Source organism: Microcaecilia unicolor, chromosome 13 (genome assembly GCF_901765095.1).
Source record: "Microcaecilia unicolor chromosome 13, aMicUni1.1, whole genome shotgun sequence".
NCBI lineage: Eukaryota > Metazoa > Chordata > Amphibia > Gymnophiona > Siphonopidae > Microcaecilia > Microcaecilia unicolor.
This window is the reverse complement of record NC_044043.1, coordinates 39,982,873-40,005,120: the sequence shown is the minus strand read 5'-3', so window position 1 is coordinate 40,005,120 and position 22,248 is coordinate 39,982,873. Positions and strand designations below refer to the sequence as shown.

Sequence of the window (22,248 nt, the reverse complement as noted above, 5' to 3'; positions counted from 1 at the left end):
TGGAGGAGTAGCCTAGTGGTTAGTGCAGTGGATTTTGATCCTGAGGAACTGGGTTCGATTCCCACTGCAGCTCCTTGTGACTCTGGGCAAGTCACTTAATCCTCCATTGCCCCTGGTACAAAATAAGTGACGGAACATATGTAAACCGCTTTGAATGTAGTTGCAAAAACCTCAGAAAGGCTGTATATCAAGTCCCATTTCCCTTTACGCCACAAAACAGAAAGCATATACCCTTGTAATAAGTGAAAATAGACTTGGGCACTGTACATGGCAACTGCTGAAATAAAGAAGCTTGGGTAAAATCACCGTCTTCAGCAAGCTGGCCCTCCCTAGTAAAGATATATACAAGGCTGTCCAGTGCTCAAAGGACTGTTTAATCTTGGCCAACGGGGGATAATTCACTCTGGGGCCTTTTCACTAAGGGGTTGGCGCTGCAACAGGCTTGCCGTGCCCCAATCCGGAACCACAGCCGACCTACTGCAGGAACCCAGCAGTAGTTCCCACCCCCAGTGCGTGCCATTTCTGGCGCTACAAAAAAGTTTCTATTTTTTGTAGCGCTGTTGCTTTTCCAGCGGTAATCTCAATGGGTGGCAGTAAGTGCACCACCCAGAAATGGCCGTGCGGCAAGTGCTTTCACTTACCACATGGCCATTTCTTCTGCAGAACAATAGACAGCCTTTTACCCGCTGTGGTAAAAGGAGGCCTGAGCGCACATCAAAAACACGCACTGATGCTAGCGCAGGCCCCCTATTACTACAGCTTAGTAAAAGGACCCCTCTGTGAAGATTAGTCAACCTACTTGGGATCTGCACACCCAGGTATGTAAAAGTGGAGTGGACTACCTCAAAATCAGAAAGACAGGGTGGGAACATACCCATTAGGTCCCACTGGTATCAGCTATGATTTGGAATCATTAATTTTATACCCAGAAAGTACACCATAATCATCTAATAATGTCATCAATTTTGGTGCCAACCTAGATACATCTGTCAGTAGGAGTAATCACATCATCAGCATATAGCAAAATCTTATGGGTAATTTTGTTGAATTTAGGCTATTGTTGAATTTAGGCTATTTATTTATTTAAATTCTTTATAGACCCTCTTCTTGAAGAGGGTAGAACCCAGTCAAGATGGAGTACATTACAAAGTAGATGAGATAATGAGGAGAGATACAGCAGACTTAAGGGTCATTCCAGTGCATCCCAAACCTGATCTGGGAGGCACTCAAGCAGTCAGGTTTTCAGGAATATCCACAATGAATATTTATGAGAGAGATCTGCATGTAGTGGCGGCAGTGCATGCAAATATCTCTCATGAATATTCATTGTGTATATCCTGAAAACCTGACTGGCTGGGATGCCTCCAGGAGCAGGTTTGAGAATCACTGGATTATTCTATTTACTAACCTGTGGAAAAACAGCACTTTTTTGCATTACGGTACAAAAATATATTGTGCAATGCACTAAGTAGTTAGTGAATCCTGAGGTTAATTTTTTTTTTTTTGTTGCTGCAAGTATTATTACGTTTCTAACTCAGGCAGAAGCTGGAGATTGGAAAACAGACCCTTACCCCTAATCCCTTTTGAAATGAAGAGTCCCTCACCAGACCCATCCTTCAGCCCCTGACTTCAGTGGCATAGCCAAGAATTTTTAACAGGGGGTATATCTCCTCCCCAGTACCTTAAAAATCACCTCTGCTCCAGTCTTTGTCCGAGCAGTGGCACTCATAGGCTGCCTGCGGTTTGCACTGCGACTTTCTCTCTGAACCGTCCCGCCCTTCACAAAACAGGAAGTTGCATCAGAAGGGGCAGGACGGTTCAGAGAGAAAGTCCTGATGCAGACCACAGGCAGCCTATTAGTGCTGCTACGGTAACGAAGACTGGAACGGAGATGATTTTAAGGCATGGCCGGTGGGAAGTGGGGGGCCAGGTCTCACAGGGGAGGGGGGCATACGCAACATACGCACCTTGAATAAATACACCACTGCCTGATCCCCTCTCCCATCCCCAACTACTACCAAAGTATCTCTGGTGTGTAGTGGGGAAGAAGAAGTGATCCTTGATCATTCCTGACCTGGTAGCTTCCTCTTCAAAAACGATGAGACTACTACTTGGGGCCTGAGCCACCATTTTTGAAGAAAGATTTTCCAGAGCAGGAGTGACTGAGGATTGCTCCTGCCTCCCACTATCCTCTAAGGGTATGCCAATAGGCATCAGTGGGCAGGGAATCAGTATAAAGGTGAGTGTGAAGGATAGGGATTCTTACATTCCATCCTGGATTGGGGATCGGGAGGGTAGGAGTGAGTCTGGGGGAGGGAGATTCTTATATTTCATCACTGATCAGAGACTGGGTGGGAGGGGGCACATTTTTTTAAAGAAATGAGGACGGCAGCAGTGGGGTCTGTTGTAAACATTCACTGACACCATAGAGAGTATCCCTGGGAGGAGGGGCTCACACAGTAGTGGGCTGATGCCACCCCAGGGAAAAGTCAACATCTCTTGAGGTGTTGTTAACTTTTCACGAATAATGCAGCTTATGAATTTTAACACAAGCTGCCTTATTCATTTTGTATGATATGATGCTCTGCATACATTTGTATGCCTGGCAGTTTATTACTATTTAATGTGCATTGGAACACACATTTTATTGTGTTAAGCTGTGTTATGGACAAATAACACCTAACATACCAAATCCAGCCCTTAGATTGTACACATTATTAGGCAAGGCAACGCCTATTGTACCTGTATGCAACTCACCTTGAATTTGTAATTTTGAAAAGTGAGTAATTAAATCTAAAATGCAAATAGTCTGACTATAATCTAGCCATGCAAAGGGTGTGATTTCATTATCTGGCACACCACCGTGCACTAAATACAAAAGAAATCAATACTAGTGTAAGCATGCACCAGATATGGATCCTATACCGACGAGAAAGAAATGAACTAAACTCTGTTGATCCCAAAGGCCTCAACCCCTCTTCCTCTTTTTCAGAATTACAGACAAGCCTCATTATATTACAGTCTTAATTTTTGTTCAGGAAGGCTCACAAAAACGGGGCTCGGATATATAACACATAATTGCATCCCAATGAAACTGTTGTTACTGATACTAGAGTATGCAATTTCTGATCTAGCTACTTGTGGCTGTTTCGAGAAGAGTACATAAGTACATAAGTAATGCCACACTGGGAAAAGACCAAGGGTCCATCGAGCCCAGCATCCTGTCCACGACAGCGGCCAATCCAGGCCAAGGGCACCTGGCAAGCTTCCCAAACGTACAAACATTCTATACATGTTATTCCTGGAATTTTGGATTTTTCCAAGTCCGTTTAGTAGCGGTTTATGGACTTGTCCTTTAGGAAACCGTCCAACCCCTTTTTAAACTCTGCTAAGCTAACCGCCTTCACCACTTTCTCCGGCAACGAATTCCAGAGTTTAATTACACGTTGGGTGAACAAATATTTTCTCCGATTTGTTTTAAATTTACTACACTGTAGTTTCATCGCATGCCCCCTAGTCCTAGTATTTTTGGAAAGCGTGAACAGACGCTTCACATCCACCTGTTCCACTCCACTCATTATTTTATATATCTCTATCATGTCTCCCCTCAGCCGTCTCTTCTCCAAGCTGTATAGCCCTAGCCTCCTTAGTCTTTCTTCATAGGGAAGTCGTCCCATCCCCGCTATCATTTTAGTCGCCCTTCGCTGCACCTTTTCCAATTCTACTATATCTTTCTTGAGATGCGGCGACCAGAATTGAACACAATACTCAAGGTGCGGTCGCACCATGGAGCGATACAACGGCATTATAACATCCTCACACCTGTTTTCCATACCTTTCCTAATAATACCCAACATTCTATTCGCTTTCTTAGCCGCAGCAGCACACTGAGCAGAAGGTTTCAGTGTGTTTCAGTAGGTCAGGCTTTGTGAATGAATATACAATTTACTCTTGATATAGGCTGCTTTAAGGCAGTGCTTTTCAGCTCTCTCCTGGAGGGGAACCTAGCTAGCCAAATTTTCAGGATTACCACAATGAATATGTAAATCTCTCTCTTGCCTCCCAGAGAGAGTTGAGATGCATTTCTCTTAGGTGGATCTAAAGATATGCTGAATTTTTTAGATTGTAAGCTCTATCGAGCAGGGACTGTCTCTCTGTGTCAGGTGTTCAGCGCTGCGTGCGTCTGGTAGCGCTATACAAATGTTAATAATAATAATAATAATCTTGTATTTCTTATATACTTAATTTTTTTTAAATCATTCTTAACTAACCCATGACGTTTTCCACATACTAAATTTATCATACTGCATACGTACCTCAACCAGTCTGACAATGTTAATATGGTCCAATTTCTTTAAAATGGCTATTTCTTGGTAAACTCTATCCAGTGGAGCCATTGGCTTTGCCTGCTGCCCCGACGATGCTGCTGCTTTCATTCCTCTGGGGGGAGGTCGACCTGCAATGAAGCAAACAATATTGTAGGTAGAAGACATACTTTATTTCCCAGTGACTACATAGCATGTAATAATCTAGTGGTTTCTATAGTGTTGTTAGACCCACCTCTCTCAGCATACACTGAAACAAATCATCATGAATCTATTGGGCATACTTATCGATGTGGACTACCATTAAAGTATGCTATTTTAACACTAACTAGTGCTATTTTAGCACAGGTCCCATTTTATGCTATGAGACTTAGTTACTAATAACTGGGGTTAACAATAAAATAACACATAACTTTCCCCCTATAAGAGGTACTAGAGAAAACTGACAAATTACTAGAGGAAAATCACCAGGACCTGATGTTATACACCCTAAAGTCCTAAAGGAATTCAAATAGAAAACTGCAGATCTACAGTTGGTCAACTGTAGCCTATCATTCTAGCATGCCACTGCACCTGACAACTGAACATAACATAACACCATCAGAATAGCCATACTAGGTTAGACCAATGGTCCATCTAGGCCAGTATCCTGTTCCCAACAGTGGCCAATCCAGGTCACAAGTACCTGGCAGAAACCAAAATAGTAGCAAGATTCCATGCTACCAATCTCAGGGCAAGCACTGGCTTCCCCCATGTCCATTTCAACAGCAAACTATGGACTTTTTCTCCAGGAACTTGTCCCAAACCTTTTTAAACCCAGATATGCTAACCAGTGTAACCACATCCTCCGGCAACAAGTTCCAGAGTTTAACTATTTGTTGAGAGAAAAATGCTGTTTAAAATGGCGTACTGAAGGACACATTAAGGTGTTCTGCAGTAAGTGCCAAATTTGCACACGCTAATTGAATGATAAAAAATATATTTTAAATAAAGAAAACAAGCTGGAAGGTTTTGTGCTTGCAGTCTGATGGTGCTCGGGTAAAGAGAAGGGGACTTTCACTGACTTACAGAAGGAACACAGCATTAGCTTTCTTTGAGAAGGACTCTTTATATACCTAATGGATTCTCTCCCTCCTGCCACCCCCGATTCAGCATTGCTTCATCGATACTTCCTTCTTGATGGATGCTTACACTTTCTCTAACAGAGATTAAAGCCAGCACCGGGGGGGAGGGGGGGGGGCAAGAGGGCGCCAATTAGAGCTGCTGGAATTTTTACTTCTTACCGTGATGCTACATATAAAGCGAAAGGGGATGATCAGGGTGATGCCGCTGCCAGCCAGGACATCCTTCCAGTTCAGCAGACTTAGGACCGCTTCTCAACCCGACTCCCGCTAGCTCATTCCGGAGAGGGATCTGCTGTAGCGCAAGAGGAAGGAGCTCCTGCTTTCCTGGAGCATGCCACTATGTTGTCTTCCCCGATAACCAATATCCCACCATGCCCTGCTGCTGTTCAGGAGGGGGAATCAGATTGGTAGCAGAGCCCCTCCTGATAGTAAAGCAGTGGGAGTGAATCCAACTTTGGAGATTTCTTCACCTCCCGTGGTGGTGACCCTAGATACGCTCCAGCAGGCAATGGAGTGACTAAATTCTTCAGTTAAAACAATCGGCAAAGGAAACGTTGAACCTTGCTGCTAAGGTGGAACAACTTTCTCAGATAGTGGAAAACCTGAAAAGGGATTCTACTGAGCAGATACAAGGAATCTAAATGGAGGTAAACACTGTAAAAGGTACTGTGTCTGCTCTGGTTAAGCTAGTTAAGGATAATATTTTTTGCAGAGAAATCTTGGAAGCACAGAACTGGCTTGTTCTCATAGGTAAGGGGACCTTTAGCCCGAATCGCTCTTAGAATTTCTGCTTTGTGCGCATTGTTCAGGATTTTGAAAATGACCACACATGGACGAGTCTCTGCCTGCTCTCTAGGACCCAATCTATGGGACCGCTCAATACGAAGGGGGCCTACCTCTGATTGCAACTTCAGAGTGGAAGTAAGCCACGTTTCCAGAAATTTCCTCAGCTCCGCTTCTGCGGTAGTCTCAGGCAGGCCCACCAAATGTAAGTTTCCTCTCAGTGATCGGTTTTCGATATCATCCATCTTGTACTCTAAGGACCGTAGCTTAGTCTGAAGATCTGTATTTGATGCAACATTGTTGCACCCAATTCTTCAAGTCCAACACACACTGGCACTATGGGGTAAGAATTCTCCCTTTAGAGATTCCAGCCTTCCATCCGCCATATCTAGTTTATCTGCAAATGTTTGCAAACGTTTATCTAGAGAAGCGTCGATCACGTTCTTCACTTCCGCGACAATCTCCGCCACCCACGCGGAGCTGTACACTTGAACATGAAGAGACAGTCCCTGCTCGACAGTGCTTACAATCTAATTAGGACAGACAAACAGGACAAACAAGAGATAAGGGAATATTAAAGTCAGGATGATAAAATAAGGGTTCTGAACAAGTGAATAAGGGTTAGGAGTTAAAAGCAGCATCAAAAAAGGTGGGCTTGTAGCTTAGATTTGAAGACGGCCAGAGATGGAGCTTGACGTACCGGCTCAGGAAGTCTATTCCAGGCATATGGTGCAGCAAGATAAAAGGAACGGAGTCTGGAGTTAGCAGTGGAGGAGAAGCGTGCAGATAAGAGAGATTTACCCAGTGAATGGAGTTCCTGGGGAGGAATGTAGGGGAGAGATGAGAGTGGAGAGGTACTGAGGAGCTAAAGAGTGAATGCACTTATAGTTCAATAAGAGGAGTTTGAACTGTATGCGGAAACGCTAACTTGGAGTCGCTCTGTTGGAATTTCTCCCTCTCACAGCGCAGCGATTTGCAGCCATAAGTAAGCACAATTTCCACTTGTCTTGTACAAAAACTGCTCCAGAACACTTCAGCCCTCAAATCCTTGGCTTTGGGTTTAGTTAAGTAAGTTGGTAGGGCAAAGGTAGGGATCGGGGCACGGGAGCTCTTTCCCCTCACGCCTGCTCTCTAGCAAGGAATCTCTTGACCTCAAGGATAATATTTTTATATACCGAAGATTGGATCAGATTGAAAATTTCAATAGACGTTTGACTTTTCCGAGACCTGTTGGGGGTCTCACCTATGGAACTTTTAAAGAAGTTTCTAGTTGAAAATTTAAAATTTTCTTCTGAATAGATTCCACCTTGTAACAAGACCTATTATTTGCCTCGAAAAAAGCTTCAGAAAAGGCCCACCTGCAGGGAAATCAAGAGCAAAACCAGAAAGACAATATTGATTTAAAAGATCTTTCAGCAATTTTGAAGGACTCATTGCCTGACATTAAGAACAGATCCACACTATTGGTTTCATTTGTTTTGGAACAAGACCTAAATGTAGTAATGAGATTTTATTTTAAAAATGCTCAGAAATTGATCAGAACTTATGGATCTACCCCGACGTCACTAAAACTACTCAGGAAAAGGTGTAAATCCTTGGGTGCGACATTTCTTCTGGTGTATCTGTGCAAAAGTATTGTATATTATTTAGGAGTTAAATATGTTTATTTTTTTTAAGGTCAAAATAACTTTGACCTGAAGAGCTTCTCTAGAAGTTGTAACATCATAATTGTTGGTTAATACAGTAATAAGCAGGTTTTGTTAGGTATGTGCCTTTTTCTTTCCTTTTTCTAGTGATTCTCCTTTTATATTCTGGCCACTTCCTCATTATGGTGGTCTAAGGAAGAGATAACTTATTCCACTTTGTAAATGTTTAATATGTTAACTGTTTAAGATTTTTTTTTCTTTACTCTGGATTTCTTGTCACAAGTGGATACTTGTAAATAATTTGTGATAATTGATAAATAAAAGGAAATAAAAAAAGCCAGCCCCTGTGATGCTCTAAGCCACAGAAACATAGTAGATGATGGTAGAAAAAAAATCTAGCTGTGCCAATCTTTCCAGTTACTCCTGTCCACTTTGGCAAGGTTGTATCCTATCTAGCAGCCTTATTCCAAACAATTTTCTTGACTTTCTCCTTTCTTTTCCAACCTCCTGGGTAGTTGAGCAAACAAGATATCCTATTTAATTCACAACCAGTACTCCATGATTCCCTATCATAGAAAACACTATCTAAATTATTAATACCAGCTCCAAACATCTATCCTCTTAGGTCCCCTATGTAAGCTGTCAGACAGACCTGGCAAAGGTAGACACAGTAGACTTCATGTAACCAGATCTGCCAACCAGGGCTGGCTCAACCATTAGGCAGGAATAAGCAGTTGCCTAGGACAGCAGCTTCTAGGGGGAACCAAAGAACCTCTGAAGTCAACGCAGAACAATAGGTTCTGACAACCACATCATCTCAGAGAAACAACAGGAGGTACTTTTATCAAGAGGTAGGGTGGACAGGTTTCAAAGAGTGATCCTGGGAAGGGTGATGTGGGGTGATCATAACTGTTGGAGGGTCAGAAGGCCTAAACATTAATGAGGGGGGCATAAGACTGAAGGTTTCTCTAGGGTGCCTAATACCTTTTGTACAGGAGCTGCTCCACCAGGGCCCTTGAATCTCCAGCTCATAAGGTGGTAGTGCAATGTGCTGTCAGATAGTAGGTACAACACACCGATACACAACAACTTTCTGTTGTGATGACTTTGGACCTCAAGTGCCCCATTAAGAAACTATCTGATGCATTCAACAGATATTACAAATGCATTTCTAGATCCACGATACTCACGTGGGAATCCATATTGCTTCAGTAGCTTCTTCTTGGAAAGTACTTTCATAGCCTGAGCAAAAGAAACAATTAGAGAGTTTATAGTTATAGTTTATTTAAAAGCTTGATATACTGCTAGTGCAAGAAAGTTGGTCAAAAAGGTTTACAACAAACAGATAAAAACACCTGTTCAATAAGGGGGGAGGGAAATGGGACTTACATACCACCTTTCTGAGGTTTTTGCAACTACATTCAAAGTGATTTACATATATTCAAGTACTTATTTTGTGCAATGGAGGGTTAAGTAACTTGGCCAGAGTCACAAGGAGTTGCAGTGGGAATTGAACTCAATTCTCCAGGATTAAAGTCCACTGCACTAACCACTAGGCTACTCCTCCACTCCAATAGGACAGAACCATTTACACCAGGGGTACGAGAGGGGACAGGGATAAAGAACCCGAAGTGCCCGATTTGGTGAACACAGGTCTTGGTCCTTCAGATTAAAAGAGAGGTTGAAAGCCTGAAGACCAGTTGAAAAAAATGGGGTTTAAAAGTTGCTTGAATCTAGAAAGGGAGGATTTGGCCCTGGCAGGGGGTAATGAAATCACTTAAAAGATACAAATACATACAGTGGCTGTTGTAAGTTGGCATGCCTAAGCATGCCACACAATGGGCTCGATTCTACATATGGCGCCAGAAAAATCCACGTGGTAAAAAAATACACCTAGGCGTATTCTCTAAAGTATGCCTAAATTTTATAGAATAGGCTCAAATTTCCATACGATATATAGAATATGCCGAGTGCCTCTCTCCACAAAACCAAACTTGGTCACGTCCATTTAGGCCATGTTTTACTTGGTGTAAATCCCGACGCCTAAATTAAGTGCAGAACAGGTGTATTCTATAATAATGCGCACAGATTTTAGAAACACCCGTGACCCTCCCACTGTTCAACTATGTGACTTATATTTACATGCACCATGTTACAGAATACACTTAGGGGCCCTTTCACTAAGAGGAGGAGCCTACGCGCACCCAACGAGCATCAATTTGTAATTACCACCCGGCTACCATGTGGCCTGGGCGGTAATTTCATTTTTTACGTGTGCCGAAAATTTTTTTTTATTTTCCGGCGCTCGGCGCTAACCGGTCAGTAAAAGGCATTCTACGCGCGTAAACCATTACTGCCCGGTTAACGCGTGAGACCTTACCGCTAAGTCAATGGGTGGCAGTAAGGTCTCAGATCCAAAATGGACACGCGCCAATTTTCATTTTGCCGCACGTCCATTTTTAACCAAAATAAAAAAGGCATTTTTTAACAGGTGCGCTGAAAAATGGATCTTAGAGCGTCCAAAACAGGCTCCTACACCAGCGCAGGCCATTTTTTGGTGCACCTTAGTAAAAGGACCCTTTAGCAAGTAGTGTACGTAAATTTTAATTAATGCCAATTAGTGCTAATTGGTTAACATCCAATTAACAACATTTATTAGCTAGTTAACCAATTAAGTTTTGTGCATTGTTGTAGAATATGCATTGATTTCCGCTGTAACCAGGTACCTCTCTTGTGCAGCCTAGGATAGAACAATCTCCTCCAGCCACAGGCTCCCGGTACAGTGAAGAAACAGATGTCCACCAGTAACTTCAATCTTAAGAACTTTTATTCCATGCAGGTTTCTAGTACACAGTTCCAATAGCAGCAGAGCACATACCAGGATTCAATACAGGCTTACAGGCTCCAGTCTGGGCTCTTTATCCAGTGCACAATAAACAGTAATTCAATTCCCAAGACAAACAGTTCTTTCAGTTCATTATCACAGTTCAGTCACCAAGCAGCATTTTCTACCTTCTATCCTCTTTACCTTCAGGAGAATTCAATATTTTAGGGACTCCTTCTACCCAAGGGTTTTCCCTTGCATCAGCTTCACAGTGAATTCAATACTTTTGGGACTTCCTCTCACCCAAAGAATCTCAGCCTGCTTCAGTACTTTAGGGACCTCCCTGCCCAAGGATTTTCAGCCTGCAACTGCTTCTCTCCTTCAGCTTCTGACTCCTGAACTGAACTCAACTCCTGGGACTCCTTCCCACCTGCCTAATCAATCCCTGGCTTTAGCTACCACCACCAATCATTCTCCTTCCATTAGCTTCCCCACACCCATACCAGCTGAGTTGAGCATTAAACTAATGAGACCAATGATGAGCTCCTGCACACAGGGTTTCCTAACTCTCTTTCCGCCTAGTGGCAGCCACTCTACCCAACCTGCCAGCTTACACCCATGTCTTCCCCGATTGCAGCTAGGAGTCCAGTCCGGGTTCTTCATCTCACCCTCTGGCTCCTTGCCTGCAATGCCTTCTGGGACTTGTATTTCAGACTGAAACTGCCTTAACCCAACTATCCTGGAGGTGACTTTATCACACCACACAGAAATTAAGGTGCGATATATAGAATTTGGGGAATGTATGCAGCAGATAGCATTCTAAGTTGCACACGTCACTTGGTGACACGTCCATGATCCACTCAGAGGCGGTCCTAGGGGGGCTGACACCCGGGGCGGATCGCCGATGCGCCCCGCCCCCCGGGTGCAGTGACCCCCCCCCGGTGAAAGAACCACCCCCCCCGGGTGCACGCCGCTGGGGGTGGGGGGTGCCGCGTGCCTGTCCGCTTTGTTCGTTCGTTCCCCTGTTCTGGGGCAGAGGGAGCAGGGAACCAGCAGAGCCGACAGGCGCGCGGCTGCTCTCTGCACCCCTCCAGCAGTGTGCAGCTGGGGCAGACCGCCCCGCCCTTGGTACGCCACTGCCTCTAATTCACATATGTGCTATTATTCTACACACTATGCACGTGCTTACCGGCAAATATTTAAAACCATTTAACCAGCCAGGAACAGCTCCTGGCTGGTTAAATGGCATGTAAATGGCCAGCCACCGATATTCAGTACATTGCCAGCTAAGTTTGTCAACCACATTAGGCTGCTGAAATATTGGCTGGTTTTGACTTAACCGGCCAGTGTTGAATATCAACTTGGCCGGTTAAGTTGAAATTGGCCACAGAACACCCGGATATTCAATGCCGATCACTGGAAACAGCCCGGCATTGAATACCTGGGCTCAGCGCTGACCACAGGAGGAAGCCCGGCTACCTCCCACGGTCCAAGTATTGACCCCCTTCGCGTCCAATGGTAGGCATCAAGATCTAGAATGAGGGGGATGATAATTTAAACCTGGATTTGCTCAGTTTTACTTCATTTCACCCTCTGGATTCAGAACTGGCCAGGTCTCCTTGAAAGCTTAAAATGAGATTAGAAAGAAGTGCTTGGCTTGTCTTTATATGTCTCAAAACACATTTTCCAATCTATAAATATTCCATTTTGTGCAATTACCTGTCCTAAATGCCTCCTCTGTGCTACGATACTATTAAGCGAATGCTACATACCTGTAGAAGGTATTCTCCGAGGACAGCAGGCTGATTGTTCTCACTGATGGGTGACGTCCACGGCAGCCCCTCCAATCGGAAACTTCACTAGCAAAGTCCTTTGCTAGCCCTCGCGCGCCCGCGCGCACCGCGCATGCGCGGCCGTCTTCCCGCCCGAAACCGGCTCGAGCCGGCCAGTCCAGTATGTAGCAAGACAATACACTTCAAGGGAAGACACAACTCCAAAGGGGAGGCGGGCGGGTTTGTGAGAACAATCAGCCTGCTGTCCTCGGAGAATACCTTCTACAGGTATGTAGCATTCGCTTTCTCCGAGGACAAGCAGGCTGCTTGTTCTCACTGATGGGGTATCCCTAGCCCCCAGGCTCACTCAAAACAACAACATTGGTCAATTGGGCCTCGCAACGGCGAGGACATAACTGAGATTGACCTAAAAAATTTACCAACTAACTGAGAGTGTAGCCTGGAACAGAACAAACAGGGCCCTCGGGGGGTGGAGTTGGATCCTAAAGCCCAAACAGGTTCTGAAGAACTGACTGCCCGAACCGACTGTCACGTCGGGTATCCTGCTGCAGGCAGTAATGAGATGTGAATGTGTGGACAGATGACCACGTCGCAGCTTTGCAAATTTCCTCCATGGTGGCTGACTTCAAGTGGGCTACCGACGCTGCCATGGCTCTAACATTATGAGCCGTGACATGACCCTCAAGAGCCAGCCCAGCCTGGGCGTAAGTGAAGGAAATGCAATCTGCTAGCCAATTGGATATGGTGCGTTTCCCTACAGCCACTCCCCTCTTGTTGGGATCAAAAGAAACAAACAATTGGGTGGACTGTCTGTGGGGCTGTGTCCGCTCCAGATAGAAGGCCAATGCTCTCTTGCAGTCCAATGTGTGCAGCTGACGTTCAGCAGGGCAGGAATGAGGACGGGGAAAGAATGTTGGCAAGACAATTGACTGGTTCAGATGGAACTCCGACACAACCTTTGGCAGAAACTTAGGGTGAGTGCGGAGGACTACTCTGTTGTGATGAAATTTGGTGTAAGGGGCCTGGGCTACCAGGGCCTGAAGCTCACTGACTCTACGAGCCGAGGTAACTGCCACCAAGAAAATGACCTTCCAGGTCAAGTACTTCGGATGGCAGGAATTCAGTGGCTCGAAAGGAGGTTTCATCAGCTGGGTGAGAACGACATTGAGATCCCATGACACTGTAGGAGGCTTGACAGGGGGCTTTGACAAAAGCAAACCTCTCATGAAGCGAACAACTAAAGGCTGTCCTGAGATCGGCTTACCTTCCACTTGGTAATGGTATGCACTGATTGCACTAAGGTGAACCCTTACGGAGTTGGTCTTCAGACCAGACTCAGACAAGTGGAGAAGGTATTCAAGCAGGGTCTGTGTAGGACAAGAGCGAGGATCTAGGGCCTTGCTGTCACACCAGACGGCAAACCTCCTCCAATGAAAGAAGTAACTTCTCTTAGTGGAGTCTTTCCTGGAAGCAAGCAAGATGCGGGAGACACCCTCTGGCAGACCCAAAGAGGCAAAGTCTACGCCCTCAACATCCAGGCCGTGAGAGCCAGGGACTGGAGGTTGGGATGCAGAAGAGCCCCTTCGTCCTGCGTGATGAGGGTCGGAAAACACTCCAATCTCCACGGTTCTTCGGAGGATAACTCCAGAAGAAGAGGGAACCAGATCTGACGCGGCCAAAAGGGAGCAATCAGAATCATGGTGCCTCGGTCTTGCTTGAGTTTCAACAAAGTCTTCCCCACCAGAGGAATGGGAGGATAAGCATACAGCAGACCTTCCCCCCAATCCAGGAGGAAGGCATCCGACGCCAGTCTGCCGTGGGCCTGAAGCCTGGAACAGAACTGAGGGACCTTGTGGTTCACTTGAGATGCGAAGAGATCCACCAGGGGGGTGCCCCACGCCTGGAAGATCTGTCGCACCACACGGGAATTGAGCGACCACTCGTGAGGTTGCATAATCCTGCTCAACCTGTCGGCCAGACTGTTGTTTACGCCTGCCAGATATGTGGCTTGGAGCACCATGCCTTGACGGCGAGCCCAGAGCCACATGCTGACGGCTTCCTGACACAGGGGGCGAGATCCGGTGCCCCCCTGCTTGTTGACATAGTACATGGCAACCTGATTGTCTGTCTGAATTTGGATAATTTGGTGGGACAGCCGATCTCTGAAAGCCTTCAGAGCGTTCCAGATCGCTCGCAACTCCAGAAGATTGATCTGTAGATCGCTTTCTTGGAGGGACCACCTTCCTTGGGTGTGAAGCCCATCGACATGAGCTCCCCATCCCAGGAGAGACGCATCCGTGGTCAGCACTTTTTGAGGCTGAGGAATTTGGAAGGGACGTCCCAGAGTCAAATTGGAGCAAATCGTCCACCAATACAGGGATTCGAGAAAACTCGTGGACAGGTGGATCACGTCCTCTAGACCCCCGGCGGCCTGATACCACTGGGAGGCTAGGGTCCATTGAGCAGATCTCATGTGAAGGCGGGCCATGGGAGTCACATGAACTGTGGAAGCCATGTGGCCCAGCAATCTCAACATCTGCCGAGCTGTGATCTGCTGGGACGCTCGCACCCGCGAGACGAGGGACAACAAGTTGTTGGCCCTCGCCTCTGGGAGATAGGCGCGAGCCGTCCGAGAATCCAGCAGGGCTCCGATGAATTCGAGTTTCTGCACTGGGAGAAGATGGGACTTTGGGTAATTTATCACAAACCCCAGTAGCTCCAGGAGGCGAATAGTCATCTGCATGGACTGCAGGGCTCCTGCCTCGGATGTGTTCTTCACCAGCCAATCGTCGAGATATGGGAACACGTGCACCCCCAGCCTGCGAAGCGCCGCTGCTACCACAGCTAGGCACTTTGTGAACACCCTGGGCGCAGAGGCGAGCCCAAAGGGTAGCACACAGTACTGGAAGTGGCGTGCGCCCAGCTGAAATCGCAGATACTGTCTGTGAGCTGGCAGTATCGGGATGTGTGTGTAGGCATCCTTCAAGTCCAGAGAGCATAGCCAATCGTTTTGCTGAATCATGGGGAGAAGGGTGCCCAGGGAAAGCATCCTGAACTTTTCTTTTACGAGATATTTGTTCAGGGCCCTTAGGTCTAGGATGGGACGCATCCCCCCTGTTTTCTTTTCCACAAGGAAGTACCTGGAATAGAACCCCAGCCCTTCTTGCCCGGATGGCACGGGCTCGACCGCATTGGCGCTGAGAAGGGCGGAGAGTTCCTCTGCAAGTACCTGCTTGTGCTGGAAGCTGTAGGACTGAGCTCCCGGTGGACAATTTGGAGGTTGAGAGGCCAAATTGAGGGTGTATCCTTGCCGGACTATTTGGAGAACCCACTGATCGGAGGTTATAAGAGGCCACCTTTGGTGAAAAGCTTTCAACCTCCCTCCGACAGGCAGGTCGCCCGGCACTGACACTTGGATGTCGGCTATGCTCTGCTGGAGCCAGTCAAAAGCTCGCCCCTTGCTTTTGCTGGGGAGCCGCGGGGCCTTGCTGATTCGCACGCTGCTGACGAGAGCGAGCGCGCTGGGGCTTAGCCTGGGCCGCAGGCTGTCGGGAAGGAGGATTGTACCTACGCTTGCCAGAAGTATAGGGAACAGTCTTCCTTCCCCCGAAAAATCGTCTACCTGTAGAGGTAGAAGCTGAAGGCTGCCGGCGGGCGAACTTGTCGAATGCGGTGTCCCGCTGGTGGAGAGACTCTACCACCTGCTCGACTTTTTCGCCAAAATGTTATCCGCACGGCAAGGCAAGTCCGTAATCCGCTGCTGGACTCTATTCTCCAGGTCGGCGGCACGCAGCCATGAGAGCCTGCGCATCACCACACCTTGAGCAGCGGCCCTGGACGCAACATCAAAAGTGTCATAAACTCCTCTGGCCAGGAATTTTCTGCACGCCTTCAGCTGCCTGACCACCTCCTGAAAAGGCTTGGCTTGCTCAGGGGGAAGAGCATCAACCAAGCCCGCCAACTGCCGCACATTATTCCGCATGTGTATGCTCGTGTAGAGCTGGTAAGACTGGATCTTGGACACGAGCATAGAGGAATGGTAGGCCTTCCTCCCAAAGGAGTCTAAGGTTCTAGCGTCCTTGCCCGGGGGCGCCGAAGCATGTTCCCTAGAACTCTTAGCCTTCTTTAGGGCCAAATCCACAACTCCAGAGTCATGAGGCAACTGAGTGCGCATCAGCTCTGGGTCCCCATGGATCCGGTACTGGGACTCGATCTTCTTGGGAATGTGGGGATTAGTTAATGGTTTGGTCCAGTTCGCAAGCAATGTCTTCTTCAGGACATGGTGCAAGGGAACAGTGGACGCTTCCTTAGGTGGAGAAGGATAGTCCAGGAGCTCAAACATTTCAGCCCTGGGCTCGTCCTCCACAACCACCGGGAAGGGGATGGCCGTAGACATCTCCCGGACAAAGGAGGCAAAAGACAGACTCTCGGGAGGAGAAAGCTGTCTCTCAGGAGAGGGAGTGGGATCAGACGGAAGACCCCCAGACTCCTCGTCAGAGAAATATCTGGGATCTTCCTCTTCCTCCCACGAGGCCTCACCCTCGGTGTCAGACACAAGTTCACGGACCTGTGTCTGCAACCTCGCCCTGCTCGACTCCGTGGAACCCTGTCCACGATGGGGGCGTCGAGAGGTAGACTCCCTCGCCCGCATCGGCGAAGCTCCCTCCGCCGACGTAGTCGGGGAGCCTTCCTGGGAGGTGGCCGCGGTCGGTACCGCACGCGGTACCGACGTCGGGGACCTCAACCTGGGCGATGGGCCAGCCGGCGCCACGCTCGACGGTACCGGTGGCGCAAGCACCGCCGGTACCGGAGGGGTAGGGCGCAACAGCTCTCCCAGAATCTCTGGGAGAACGGCCCGGAGGCTCTCGTTTAGAGCGGCTGCAGAGAAAGGCTGAGAGGTCGATGCAGGCGTCGACGTCAGTACCTGTTCCGGGCGTGGAGGCTGTTCCGGGCTGTCCAGAGCGGAGCGCATCGACACCTCCTGAACAGAGGGTGAGCGGTCCTCTCGGTGCCGATGCCTGCTGGGTGCCGAATCCCTCGGCGACCCAGAGCTCTCGGTGCCGACACGGGGAGGAGACCGGTGTCGATGCTTCTTCGATTTCTTCCGAAGCATGTCACCGGAGCTCCCCGGCACCGACGAGGAGGACGTCGAATCCACCCGTCGCTTCCTCGGGGCCGAGACTGAAGAAGGTCGATCTCGGGGGGGCTGTACCGCAGGAGCCCTCAGGGTAGGCGGAGACCCACCCGAGGGCTCACCGCCACCAGCAGGGGAATGGACAGCCCTCACCTGCACTCCACCCGATGCACCACCGTCCGACGACATCAGCAGACGAGGTCCTGGTACCACCGACGTCGATGCAGCTATCCGATGTCTCGGCGCCGATGCAGAGGCCCGATGCCTCGATGCACTCGATGCAGGGGCGGCCGAGGAAGATGGTCTGGACGCTGACGACGTCGATGCACTCGAAGATCCCGGTGCCGATGCCGACGAAGAGCCCGAGAACAACACGTTCCACTGGGCTAGTCTCGCTACCTGAGTCCGCCTTTGAAGCAGGGAACACAGACTGCAGTTCTGAGGGCGGTGCTCGGCCCCCAGACACTGAAGACACGACGAGTGTCGATCAGTGAGCGAGATAACCCGGGCGCACTGGGTGCACTTCTTGAAGCCGCTGGAAGGCTTCGATGTCATGGGCGGAAAAATCACGCCGGCGAAATCAAAAGCCGAAATGGCGAAATTCGAAGCACCAAATTTAGAGGGAGAGAAAATCTCGACCGAGGCCGAAAAAAGGCCTACCCCGACGACGAAAGAAAACTTACCGGGGCAAAAAAGCTGGAAGTACGGGGAGGATTTACACGAAACCCGGCGGGGGGTTTCCGGAGCACTTCCCGACTAGGACAAAGCTTTCCCGAAGGAAAAAAACACGTTCAAACAAATTGGACGCGCGAGGTCGACTTTCCGGGGCTCGACACGGCGAAACACGACCGTACCGAGTGCGGACAAAAGAAGACTGGCCGGCTCGAGCCGGTTTCGGGCGGGAAGACGGCCGCGCATGCGCGGTGCGCGCGGGCGCGCGAGGGCTAGCAAAGGACTTTGCTAGTGAAGTTTCCGATTGGAGGGGCTGCCGTGGACGTCACCCATCAGTGAGAACAAGCAGCCTGCTTGTCCTCGGAGAATAACTGATTGTTTCTGCAGAAGTATCTAGGAAGCCTGAGAAGAAAACCTGAACAGTGTTAAAGAATGAGAGAGAGCGAGAGAAACATTCAGGGACCCACATTTGGGATTTATGTCACTGAACTCTTTAAACTTGAAGAAAATACCATTAAATCAGCTTTTGCTGTACCTATCCTTCAAAATTTCTTGAAGATTAAATAGATCAGCGCTTCTCAATCCTCTCCTGCAGGCACAGTGGTATGAGCTGCGAGATCACAGTGCTTACTGTGAGATTTACTACTACTATTAATCATTTCTATAGCGCTGCTAGATGTACACAGCACTGTACACATTATATGCAGGTACCTTCTCTGTCCCTAGAGGGCTCACAATCTGCAGCCCCACAGCACATGGGAAAGGGAAATGGGACTTGATATATTGCCTTTCTGAGGTTTTTGCAACTACATTCAAAGTGGTTTACATATATTCAGGTACTTATTTTGTACCAGGGGCAATGGAGGGTTAAGTGACTTGCCCAGACTCACAAGGAGCTGCAGTGGGAATGGAACTCAGTTCCCCAGGATCAAAGTCCACTGTACTAACCACTAGGCTACTCCTCCAGGCATAACCAGACACCCAATTTTGAGCAGGCCTGAGCCCAAAGTGGATGGGCACGACAACCCTGCCCCCGCCTCCCCACCCTGTATCTCTCTCCCCCCCCCCCCCGGCCATTGGGGGGGGATCACTTGACTCCACTCCCCCGACCCCTCTGGTACCTTTTAAATCCTTTACGTCTTTGTTGGCAGTGAGCAGCAACTCTTCCCCCTTGCTTGCACTGGGTCTAAGCCTTCCCTCTGACGCAATTTCTTGGTCCCACGAAGTTGCATCAGAGGGAAGGCTTGGGCCAGAGTGAGCTGGGAGAACGTATTGCTGCTCGCTGCCAGCGAAGGCCTAAAGGATTTAATGGTACCGGGGTGGGAGGGGGGGTGGAATTAATTGCCGCTCTGATCTCTTGGAAGGAGAGATGCTGGGAGTCTTCAGCTGGAGGGGCTTGGGGATCCCCGCCAGCCACATCACTGCTGTGCAGCTGCTGGGCAGGCCCGAGTCCAAAGTGGTTGGGCCTGTGTCTACTCGGGTCCACCTTTGGCTATGCCACAGCAGCTTCAGATGAAGTGCTCAAGCACTTTGTTGTCCGTCCAGACACATTGGGGGGGGGGGGGGGGGATTGGAAGAGACCTGGACTGGGAGGCTGCACTGCTAGGGGTTGTGCAGTGTGTGGCAACACTCACATCCCAGTACCACCATCTGCCTCAGAGGGTTTTCATAAATTAAACCTCATCAATCCAGCAGCACCAGGCAGCCCTGGGAATTCTCCCAGGCTCACTCAATGAAAAGGTTAAGGAGTGTTATAGGGTGGTCAACTGTCCCACCCGTGATCCTACTCCCTGCAGTTTCGCAGGGTTCCATCTTGTCACAGTCTAAAATATATTTGCATCCTTTGCTGCGGGTAATTGAAAGTATTGCTATGAATTATTTAATATATGCTGATGATATTCCGATCTACTGCCTGTCGGGCAATGCTTATCAAGGAAATACTGAAAAAATTAATAGCTGCCCTGCAAGAGTTGAATCACTGTTTGACAAGTCATAAACTGTTTCAATTCATCCAAAATAGAAACAATGTGGTTGCATCGATATCTGATGCATTCTGTATATCCTTTGCTTCACATTAATTACTTAATACTTTCCCTAAAGGCAGAAATACATGGGACAATATTCAAATGCTACAGTGGAATTTAAATAATATTCCAGGGGAGCGATATTCAAAGCCTCTCATAAGTATTGCCATACTGGGACAGACTGAAGGTCCATCAAGCCTAGCATCCTGTTTCTAAAACTGGCCAATCCAAGTCACAAGCACCTGGCAAGATCCCAAAAAAGTACAATACATTTTATGCTGCTTATCCTAGAAATAAGCAGTGGATTTTCTCCCATTTTAATAATGGTCTTTGGACTTTTCCTTTAGGAAGTCATCCAAACCTTTTTTTTAAACCCCGCTAAACTAACTGCTTTTACTACATTCTCCAACAATGAATTCCAGAGTTTAATTACATGTTGAGTGAAGAAAAGTTTCTCTGATTTGTTTTAAATTTACTACTTTGTGGCTTCATTGTGTGCCCCCTAGTCCTAATAAAGCGGTTAAATATTATATGCTGGTGCTTGGTTTATACCTGGGGCAATGGAGGTTTAAGTGACTTGCCCAGAGTCACAAGGAGCTACAATGGGAATCGAACCTGGTTCCCTTGGTTCTCAGACCACTTTTTCTTTTTTCAGGTCCTGCACAAATTTTTCCATTAGCACGTGAGACCTGCAAAAATATTAACGCAGGAGTCAGTGTTATCCAGTTAGCTTGCCCTAACGTGAGTGTACTAGCTGGATAATGCTTCCACATCTATTCATAACACACCCCTTCCTGAAAAAAATAAAATAAAATAAATAGCCCGCGATTAGTGCGGACTGTCAGGCAAATTCATGCAAAAGCTTTAATGCATGTTCATGCCCCTTAGTGTAGAATTTGACTGATGCTAAATCTTTGCCACTTGATATTCAAAACCATTTAACGAGTGAGGAATGGCACCTGGCTGGTTAAATGGCACTTAACCGGCTATCTGGCGATATTCAGCAAGGGATTGCTGGCTATCCCCCGCTGAATATTCCTGGTTAGCGACTAGGAGATAACTGGTTATCCCCGAATATTCAGCACATAGCCGGCTATCGTAAGCGGCCATATTGGGCTGCGTAAATATTTATTTATTTATTTATTGCATTTGTATCCCACATTTTCCCACCTTTTTGCAGGCTCAGTGTGGCTTACAATACATTATGAATAGCTGGAATATCTTTGCCTGGTTTAAACTTAATTGGCTATCGCCGAATATTTTTTTTATTTAGTTATTTTATTTTTACTAGTTTCAATACATTCCACAATAAAGAACAATTCTTGAACAGAAAAGAACAATGTCACAAATCCTTAAAGGAAAATGATTATAATTAACAAATTCTTATAAGTGACAATTATATCTTAAGTCCACAAATTGAGAGAGGCAAGACACAATTCAAGGAAACATATCCAAAATGATACAGGAAAAAAATAAGAAGAACCACCCAGGCTTTATAATATTACGAAGTAGGTATTACAGGAGCTGGTGACAAAAGGGGTGAGACCGGGCTCTGTTTGGAGTCCAGAAAGGACACCAAATGATCACTTTCAAAGAAAATATATTTAACTGACTGCAATTTAATAACACACAGGGAAAATTGAGCCAGAAAGTTCCCCCCAATTGGAGGACATGCGAACGTAATTTTAGAAAGGACTGACGCCTTTTTTGAGTTTGCCTAGATACGTCCGGAAAAACTTAAATTTTATAATTCAGAAATAATTCTTGTCTATGACGGAAAAAAGTCTTTAGTATCCAATCACGATCTGGTTGTAGGACAAAGTCTACTATTAAAGTAGCAGTTTGTACTCTCAAAGATTCATCTTCTATTGTCTGAGACAGATTTAACTCATCAAGTTGTATTTCAGAGCTCATTGTTAATAA

The 22,248-nt window shown here is 47.3% G+C and overlaps 1 protein-coding gene across 1 annotated transcript in view; it reads right to left on the bottom strand.

The window, feature by feature from the left end:
- Positions 1-22,248, bottom strand: part of CAMKK1 (calcium/calmodulin dependent protein kinase kinase 1) — a 177,747-nt gene that overhangs the window by 111,615 nt on the left and 43,884 nt on the right. Inside the window, exons 5-6 of the mRNA XM_030222611.1 lie at positions 9,069-9,120; positions 4,317-4,456 (exon numbers count right to left, since the gene is read on the bottom strand). Of these exons, the coding sequence (XP_030078471.1) occupies positions 4,317-4,456; positions 9,069-9,120 (192 nt within the window). The remainder of the gene's footprint in view (positions 1-4,316; positions 4,457-9,068; positions 9,121-22,248) is intronic.